Consider the following 11,060-nt stretch of genomic DNA (forward strand, 5'->3'; position numbering starts at 1 on the left):
AATCGAATTTAAGTAAATATTTCCATTTTTAGTAGACAATTTAAATTTTAGTAAATTTTTTGTACTGAATATTTTTTCGAAAACCATAGACTAGACCATAGACTAGACCATAGACTAGACCATAGACTAGACCATAGACTAGACCATAGACTAGACCATAGACCAGACCATAGACTAGACCGTAGACTAGACCATAGACTAGACCATCGACCAGACCATTAGACTAGACCACAGACTATACCATAGACTAGACCATAGACTAGAAAAATCAGATTTTTAATGAAAAGCCTAATTTTTAATCAAAAACCTGATTTTTTGTCAAAAAATCCGATTTTTAGTGAAAAATTTAGTTTTAATGAAAAATTAAAATTTTTAATGAAAAATCGTATTTTTACTGAAAAATCGAATTTTAAGTAAATATTTCCATTTTTAGTAGAAAATTTACATTTTAGTAAATTTTTTGTACTGAATATTTTTTCGAAAACCATAGACTAGACCATAGACTAGACCATAGACTAGACCATAGACTAGACCATAGACTAGACCATAGACTAGACCATAGACTAGACCATAGACTAGACCATAGACTAGACCATAGACTAGACCATAGACCAGACCATAGACTAGACCATAGACTAGACCATCGACCAGACCATAGACTAAACCATAGACCATAGACTAGACCATAGACTAGACCATAAACTAGACCATAGACTAGACCATAGACTAGACCATAGACTAGACCATAGACTAGACCATAGACTAGACCATAGACTAGACCATAAACTAGACCATAGACTAGACCATAGACTAGACCATAGACTAGACCATAGACTAGACCATAGACCAGACCATAGACTAGACCATAGACTAGACCATCGACCAGACCATAGACTAGACCATAGACCATAGACTAGACCATAGACTAGACCATAGACTAGACCATAAACTAGACCATAGACTAGACCATAGACTAGACCATAGACTAGACTATAGACTAGACCATAGACTCGACCATAGACCAGACCATAGACTAGACCATAGACTAGACCATAGACTAGACTATAGACTAGACCATAGACTCGACCATAGACTAGACATAGACTAGACCATAGACTAGACCATAGACTAGACCATAGACTAGACCATAGACTAGACCATAAACTAGACCATAGACTAGACCATAGACTAGACCATAGACCAGACCATAGACTAGACCATAGACTAGACCATCGACCAGACCATAGACTAGACCATAGACCATAGACTAGACCATAGACTAGACCATAAACTAGACCATAGACTAGACCATAGACTAGACCATAGACTAGACTATAGACTAGACCATAGACTCGACCATAGACCAGACCATAGACTAGACCATAGACTAGACCATAGACTAGACTATAGACTAGACCATAGACTCGACCATAGACCAGACCATAGACTAGACCATAGACTAGACCATAGACTAGACCATAGACCAGACCATAGACTAGACCATAGACTAGACCATAGACTAGACCATAGACTAGACCATAGACTAGACCATCGACCAGACCATAGACTAGACCATAGACCAGACCATAGACTAGACCATAGACTAGACCATAGACTAGACCATCGACCAGACCATAGACCAGACCATAGACTAGACCATAGACTAGACCATAGACTAGACCATAGACTAGACCATAGACTAGACCATAGACTAGACCATAGACTAGACCATAGACTAGACCATAGACCAGACCATAGACTAGACCATCGACCAGACCATAGACTAGACCATAGACCATAGACTAGACCATAGACTAGACCATAAACTAGACCATAGACTAGACCATAGACTAGACCATAGACTAGACCATAGACTAGACTATAGACTAGACCATAGACTCGACCATAGACCAGACCATAGACTAGACCATAGACTAGACCATAGACTAGACCATAGACCAGACCATAGACTAGACCATAGACTAGACCATAGACTAGACCATCGACCAGACCATAGACTAGACCATAGACTAGACCATAGACCAGACCATAGACTAGACCATAGACTAGACCATAGACTAGACCATAGACTAGACCATCGACCAGACCATAGACCAGACCATAGACTAGACCATAGACTAGACCATAGACTAGACCATAGACTAGACCATAGACTAGACCATAGACCAGACCATAGACTAGACCATAGACTAGACCATAGACTAGACCATAGACTAGACCATAGACTAGACCATAGACTAGACCATAGACTAGACCATAGACTAAACCATAGACTAGACCATAGACTAGACCATAGACTAGACCATAGACTAGACCATAGACTAGACCATCGACCAGCCCATAGACCAGACCATAGACCAGACCATAGACCAGACCATAGACTAGACCATAGACTAGATCATACACCAGACCATAGACTAGACCATAGACTAGACTATAAGATAGTCTATAGACTAGACTATAAACTAGTCTATACATAGACTAGACTATGAGCTAGTATAAAAAATTAAATTAAATATCGTTTGTGTGCATGTGTATTTTTTAAAATGCGCAAAATTTCTATTTAAATATTTCAATTTATATAATACATATTTTTTGTACAAAAATAGACTGATAACATTTAAAAAAAATCATTATTTATATTTCTTAACAAAAGAAATGTCAATAAAAGTGTTTTATTCTACAATAACTCTTTTTTTTTTTTTTTTTTTTGAGACCTAAAGAAATTTTCTGATAACGAAAAGAAATTTAACTAAAACACATTTTAAATTTTAGTAGAAAAACTAAATTTATAAGCTAGTTTCTAATTAACTTTTTAAAAACAATAAATAATAGAATATAATTAAAAGGCTGAGAAATAACATTTATTTATGCGATCGCTGATCGGTTCTAAAGTCATTTTAACACCACACCGTATGACATGCTATAAATATTTCTACATTTAAATGATAACGACATTTAATATATTTATTTATGATAAAATAAAATTAAATAAATAATATTAAAATAATTGAAATACAAGTGTTTTGAAATGACGTCGCAAGTAGAATAAATATGCAATAAAATTTGAACAGAAAAACACTGTAGAAAGAGAGTTTATGGAAACCACTTGAAAATATTAAACTGATAAACTTATTATGGATTGAGGGTCTTTGAGGGGCTTTTACGAAATGTGTATGTACTTCTAGAGATTTCCAAGAGATAAACATTTTCAATATAATACAATGTGTCAATAATGATAGTATTGACACATATTTGAAAACGTAAAAATTATGATTTGGATTCTCCTTGATTTATTTTTAAATCAAAAGAGAATATTATATTCTCTTAAGAGTGGAAAAAGGTTTATTTTTATTTCTTTATTAACTCACCTTTTCTTTATCACAACTTTTTTTAATATCCTCAAATTCCTTACCACCATGTGGTACCTGTGAATGAAATCTCAACGACTCCAATTCACGATCACAGAGACCCGTTGGCAACGATATAGAGTTTCTTTTCAATGATCCAGCAATATTATGAACCTTTATAACAAACCCCGGTAAATATAAAGGATAAGTAGAATCCCTTCTCTCCAATTTCGAATCACTTTGCTCACGATCGCTATCACTTAAATGCACCAATATCGAAAGATCCACATTACGATCTAAACTTATGCGACCACTAAATGATCTTGCCGTTTCATTATCAGAAGCACTATCGACATCATCATTATCCTCATCGGCATAAGGAATACTGGAAAAACTTTGATCACTAAGATCATTAAGTAAAGGTATGAGAGAGGAGGATTTTTCTGATTTACACGATTTTGACATTTATTTTTGTTTTTAAATTGTGGGAGACACTTTTGTAATGTTTACTAGAATATGTAAATTTCAACTGAATGATAAATTATAGAGATTTTTTTCTGTGCATCTTTCGAATTCACAAAAACAATGTAAAATTTCAATAATTCACACCTTCATCCAAATGCTAATTACAGCAGCAGCGGCCGCAATGAAAAACAATAATTTATTTTAAAAGGTGACTTAGAATTATTTAAACAATTATTTATGGGATTTAAAATGACAATAATGTTTGTGAATATAAATCCTCATAAAAGTAAATACAACATTTAGTGATCAGTTAGCGGTATTACATGGGTGATTCTTGAGAGTATAAAATAAAAGTCGTAGAATCTACTTCGGAGCTGAGTCAATATTACAGTAAGTAGGAATTTACTAAAATCAAGTACACAGAAGGAAAAAGAAATATACACTCCTGGTACCAAATTGACACCAAACTGTTTATAATTTTTCAATACCATCCGTTGTCAAAGTATATACGTACGTACGACAACACTATGTAATGTTGACAACTTTGCAACAATTCGTTGTCGAAATCTAAATTTTATACACATCCGTTGTCTAAATGTTAACAAACGTGGTAAGCTCACTATTGACAAACAATCCGTTGTCAATAGTGAGCTTACCACGTTTGTTTAAATTTAGACAACGGATTTGTATAAAATTTAGATTTATTATAAACTCTTTGGTGTCAATTTGGTACCAGGCGTGTATATTTCCTTTTCCCTCTGTGTACAAAATACTTGATCCAAGTACGGATTCATCAAGAATTATCCCAGAACATACATGTTTTAAGAACTTTCTTCTTGATTTAAGCCCCAATACATACTTGATTTGAGACAAAAATTAGATTGATTTAAGTATATCAGATATTGGACTGATCCTAAACTAGCTTTAAGTATGTATTCTGAACTTAATATAAGTTCTGAGTAAGAAAACAGATCGTACAGTCTTAAAACATCTTTTATATGTAAAAACCAAAAATCTATACATATTATAAAACTGTATACCAAATCTCTATTCAGCCTAATTTTTAGTAGCTGAATTCATAAAACAAACAAAAAACTACAAAGATAGGAATTCAGCTAGTATAATACTACTCTGATTAGATCAAAAACAAATAAAACAAAGTGCGTAAGCTGAATAAGAAATTTTTTAAATATCTTTATATCAGCATACATCTAAATGGCTATTCAGCTAAAATTTTCGTAGCTGAATTGCTTGTATATGGCTTTAAGATATTAATTATCATAAACTTATCAAAAATTAACCATTAGAAGACATATTTAGCTGACTTAAGGTTCCTTTAATGAAATTTACAACAAAGCCACTAATAAATAGAATAATTATTAAAAATAACAAATTCAGCTAGCTGAATAACAATTTTGGAAAATATTGAATGTGAATTAAAACATTATATTCAAAAATCACTATTTAGCTAAATAGAATAGTTAATTTTTTATTGGAATAAACATTTCATTCATTAATTTAATAAAAAAAACATAAAATAAACCAAATTATTCATATATTTTAGGACCAAAATTCATATTCAGCTAGCTGAATCGACAATTTTTCTTCTCTAATTATATTATTTTTGGTTTATATTATAGAATACCAACAGAATACTACATTCAGCTAGCTGAATATCATCTTTATATCAAAAAATCTCAAATAAACTCATAATTATATGAATTTTTTCCTTAATACATAAATTCAGCTAGCTGAATAACTAACTTTGGTTATAAAATTATTATAAAACATAAAACTTACGAAATCATTTATATATTTTGGGTTAAAAATTCAAATTCAGTTAGCTGAATAGATATTTCTTATCAGCTGAATTGTTGTATTTTAGTTAATCTAGCTTTGTCTCTTTGTCAGTGCATTTGGTGTTAATCCGGGGGAACATAACTTGTTCTATTCTCGAATATTCCTCAATGGTACATCAGTCCCATGATTTTTTTTTTCTTCTTTTCCTGCCAACCTCAAGGCCAATCTATACTATTGGATTAAAGTATTCAAGGGGTGTGGGAGGCGACTTTTATAATCCGCCTCTACACCATCAATGTAGCATCTTACAGGCTATAATTGCGGCCATAAAAATGGCGTTAAACTGTATCGGTTACTATCGGATATACAATAAAATAATGCGAATCTATACTGACAGTAAACCTGCAATAAAATCTCTATCTAGTATCTACACTACACCCAGATTTGTATGCAAATATCGAACGTCTATTGACAAGATGGCGAATCATTTGAATCTAAAACTGCTTTTGGTACCGATACATTCACATATAACTGGGAATGTCATAGCGGACATGCTGGTTAAAACAGATTCCCTCCTATAACCAGGGGAAATTGATAAAAAGCTAATACACTAACACAAGGGGAACTTTATAGGCCTGCTAAGACCAGACATTATCTTTGTATCTGGCCTGCTCAGACGAGTATTATTACTAAAACCTGGAGCAGTCCGACACTGCACGATATTTCGGTTCTATCTAGTATTAACATCAACAAGTTAGCGACGTTCGTTTGTAACTCGGAACCCTCATTTTGCGGCGCTAACTTATTGTAACACCCGGTATTAATGATTTCTTTATTTCATTATCAATTAGCGACTTTAAAGTTCAAGAAAATTTTATATTTACAAGTGCATACTGGTACTAAGTGGATAAAAAGTTATATAATAAGAGTTTTCAATTTTCATTTTCCAGATTTCGTTGTCAAAAAGTCATAGAATTTATTTTCTTAATAGAAACCCTATTAAGAAATTTCTATAAATTTCCATTTTGTTTATTTCTTTATTATTTGCACCTGATAATATTAATTAATTGAGTAATTAAGTCGCACACCTCTTTGTTAATATGTATTTAATAATATTATATTTGTTTTTTGCCTTAAACACCCTAAAAATTGTCTTCGACAATACAAGTAAATATTATTTATTTTATTTTACTATACTGTCTAATGTTGTTATTTATTTAATTTTGTTGTTAAATAAATTTGCATTATTTAATACATTTTTTAAATAATTAACATTTAATTAAAATACATATAGTAAAAAGAAAAAAATGGTTGTAAAAATGTGTTTACTTTATTTATCAAAGTAATATAAATCGGCATTCTTTTTAAAGTTTTTTTCATTAACATTTTGTTTTTATTTTTATTAGGATTTTTTAAATAACAAAGAAATTATACGAGGGTGGTTCAGGTAAAAATGCCCCTGAAGCATCACAAAACTTTTTCATTGCACTTAAACAATCTATGTGCCATGTCATTCGCTGTTCCGACATCGACGCTTTGATTACAAGTTAGCTTTTATACCCTACACGGTATATTGGATTTGTGCTGAAGTTTGTAACGCATAGAAGTTAATAGTCATATACCCACCTTTAAGCCGACCAATCGGCTCAAAATCATTGCTGTGTCGATAAGCAATGTCCTCCCGTCCATCTGTCCGTCTGTCCATGTAACTATAGACTAGACTATAGACTAGACTATAGACTAGACTATAGACTAGACTATAGACTAGACTATAGACTAGACTATAGACTAGACTATAGACTAGACTATAGACTAGACTATAGACTAGACTATACTAGACTATAGACTAGAACTATGACTAGACTATAGACTAGACTATAGACTAGACTATAGACTAGACTATAGACTAGACTATAGACTAGACTATAGACTAGACTATAGACTAGACTAATAGACTAGACTATAGACTAGACTATAGACTAGACTATAGACTAGACTATAGACTAGACTATAGACTAGACTAGACTAGACTATAGACTAGACTATAGACTAGACTATAGACTAGACTATAGACTAGACTATAGACTAGACTATAGACTAGATTATAGACTAGACTATAGACTATACTATAGACTAGACTATAGACTAGACTATAGACTAGACTATAGACTAGACTATAGACTAGACTATAGACTAGACTATAGACTAGACTATAGACTAGACTATAGACTAGACTATAGACTAGACTATAGACTAGACTATAGACTAGACTATAGACTAGACTATAGACTAGACTATAGACTAGACTATAGACTAGACTATAGACTAGACTATAGACTAGACTATACACTAGACTATAGACTAGACTATAGACTAGACTATAGACTAGACTATGCACTAGACTATACTAGACTATACACTAGACTATACACTAGACTATACATCTATCTATCTATCTATCTATCTATCTATCTATCTATCTATCTATCTATCTATCTATCTATCTATCTATCTATCTATCTATCTATCTATCTATCTATCTATCTATCTATCTATCTATCTATCTATCTATCTATCTATCTATCTATCTATCTATCTATCTATCTATCTATCTATCTATCTATCTATCTATCTATCTATCTATCTATCTATCTATCTATCTATCTATCTATCTATCTATCTATCTATCTATCTATCTAACTACCTACCTATCTATCTATCTATCTATATCTATCTATCTATCTATCTATCTATCTATCTATCTATCTATCTATCTATCTATCTATCTATCTATCTATCCATCTATCTATCTATCTATCTATCTATCTATCTATCTATCTATCTATCTATCTATCTATCTATCTATCTATCTATCTATCTATCTATCTATCTATCTATCTATCTATCTATCTATCTATCTATCTATCTATCTATCTATCTATCTATCTATCTATCTATCTATCTATCTATATATCTATCTATCTATATATCTATCCACCTATCTTTCGATTAGTTTCCCTATTAATTAATAAATAACACCAACAACCATTATTGTTTCTTTAATTAGTTTTATTTAAATTTAATTTCTTTTCTATTTGTTATTAATTTATAATGTTATATGCATTAATAACATAATCATTATTCGTCGTTTATATTAATTAATATTTATTAATAATATTTAATTGCTAACAATGAATTCTAAAACTGATTGATCGAGAGAGAAAGACTGAGAGAGACTGTATACAATAATGTTTGAATAATAATAATGATCATAAATAGTAGATGTCATAATACAAATATATAAATATGAATAATAATATAATTTATAAATCACATTTTTTTAATATAATAATTATTATAAAAAAAATAAAACCTAAAAGCAAAAATTATAATAAAATGTGATAGCAGCTAAATGTATAAATATTTTTACAATTGAAAATCATATGTTCACCAAATACTTACTACAGAATATAAAATTTTCAAAATTTTAAAATTTTCTTTTTAATATTTTAGTTGGAAAAAGAAATTGCTTTAACAGGAGTTGGTTTTTTTTCTAATTTTTATATATTAATTTTAGAGTTTTTTAATTTATAACATTAATTTAAAATTCTTTTGTTGTTAATACGATATAAGTTTTAGTTTTATACGCTGTTGTTTTTAATTAATTTTTTAAAATTTGAGTTTGGTTTTTGTTTTTTTTTGTTTTTGTTTCTTTTAAATTCTTATTTAATCAGGAATGTTTTAGTTTAAGTTTTATTTATTTAATTTTTTTTTTATTAAAACTCCTTAGTTGTTGTGTTTTATTATATATAAACAGTTTTTTTAATGTTTAAATGGCCACAAAAGTTTTTTTAAATGTTTTTAAGGGAGAAAAAAATTATATTTTTATATAGAAAAATATCACTAGCTTTAGTAGAATAAATTATTATGTTTGATTTTTTGTTCAAAATTTCGTTTATTTTTTTGTAATTAATTGTTTGTTTTTAAGAGAAAATTTTAACGCAAATTTGTTTAAATAAATTGTTTACAAATAATTAGAAAAAGTTTTCAAAGTATAGTCAGTTCTCATTCTGTGAGTATGGAAATATGTCAGTGTTTTAAAACAAACTAATGTTCTTGTCCTGCTGACATTTCAGCACATTTTTAAGCAGTTATTAGTTTGATGTATAAAGAAAGCATGAAAATGTTAAAGTAATAACTTGTTCATGAAAAAAAAATATAGTTTAGAATATAAAAATGAATTAAAAAATAAAATAAATTGACTTTTATCAAACTTCTTATCTTCAAACCCCTTATTTTTCTTTTAAGCAAATTGCCGGTGGGGGCAATAGGTGCGATTTTTTTTTACTATTTAAAGTGCGTGCCATTTATTCTTAAACTTACATTATATTATTATTTCCTTTCATTTGTTTTATTCCTTTTTCTTTAATAATAGTAAATGTTAACAATATTTTTAGAAATCGTTTTTAAACAGTAATGGTTTATTTTTTTATACTTAATTGCTTATTTATTTTTTAATTTTTTTTATGTTTAAAAATATGATTTGTTTGTCTTTTTAGTGATCATGTATTTGTTTTATATAATTCGTTTAATTAATTTTAATGTTATTTTTATATTTAACATTTAAATTTATATAAAATTTAAAATTAAAATTAAAAATTTATTAGTTCAGAAAAATTTTCAAAATACCAGGAATATAAAGCAATACATACCCCTCATTCTTTCTATATAATGTTATATATAGAAAGTAAAGTAAAAAAAGACTTTGAAGAAAAGACTCTAAAGCAAATCAAATACGATTAAGATATAGTAAGAAATTAAGCTCATTAACTATAGACTAGTTACATTTTCACTGTGTCAGGGCATTAGACTTCCAATACATAAAGCAGGTATATTTTGGGTCTCGAAAATTGAATTACATACTTTTAGGCTTTTATATGTAGTTATTGTTGTTAAAGTATTGCTTTTAATAAAAAAAAATATCTTTCTTTTCTTTACAGGTAAGTGTAAACTTTAATATTTCAAGGATAAAAGGTAATTTTAAAAGAAATTTTGAAAATTGTGACATTGAAAATAATTTAGTGAATAAGTAGGCAACATTAGACCCTTTAGTTTCTCAAGGAAAAAGTTGTGATAATTAGTTTTATATGAAATTTCTAATCACAATAGGCAGTTGAGATCAAAACTGCAAGAAAAGCGGGTTTTGTCCCAAAAAAGGCGAAAAAAGCATATTTAATTCTTTTTTTTTTCATCACCAGTATGAATTTAAGTTTAAATAATCTCCAACAGGATATATAGTCAGTAATTTATGATCCACACCTGTTAAAAACATAACCTTATTTAAAATAAAAGAACAGTAAAACTAACCTCAAAGTGAGGTTAAGTTTTTAACTGATGAATACCATAAAAATTCTAACGATATAA

The 11,060-nt window shown here is 29.4% G+C and overlaps 1 protein-coding gene across 1 annotated transcript in view; it reads right to left on the minus strand.

The window, feature by feature from the left end:
• The window catches only part of LOC119611791, a 5,075-nt gene extending 1,188 nt beyond the window's left edge, over positions 1 to 3,887 (minus strand). Inside the window, exon 1 of the mRNA XM_037967484.1 lies at positions 3,393 to 3,887. Within this exon, the coding sequence (XP_037823412.1) occupies positions 3,393 to 3,836 (444 nt within the window). The 5' untranslated portion in view covers positions 3,837 to 3,887. The remainder of the gene's footprint in view (positions 1 to 3,392) is intronic.
• Positions 3,888 to 11,060: the final 7,173 nt, after the last annotated feature.

Source organism: Lucilia sericata, unplaced genomic scaffold (genome assembly GCF_015586225.1).
Source record: "Lucilia sericata isolate MDLA Ls3-8-SP2 unplaced genomic scaffold, ASM1558622v1 Contig001533F_arrow, whole genome shotgun sequence".
NCBI lineage: Eukaryota > Metazoa > Arthropoda > Insecta > Diptera > Calliphoridae > Lucilia > Lucilia sericata.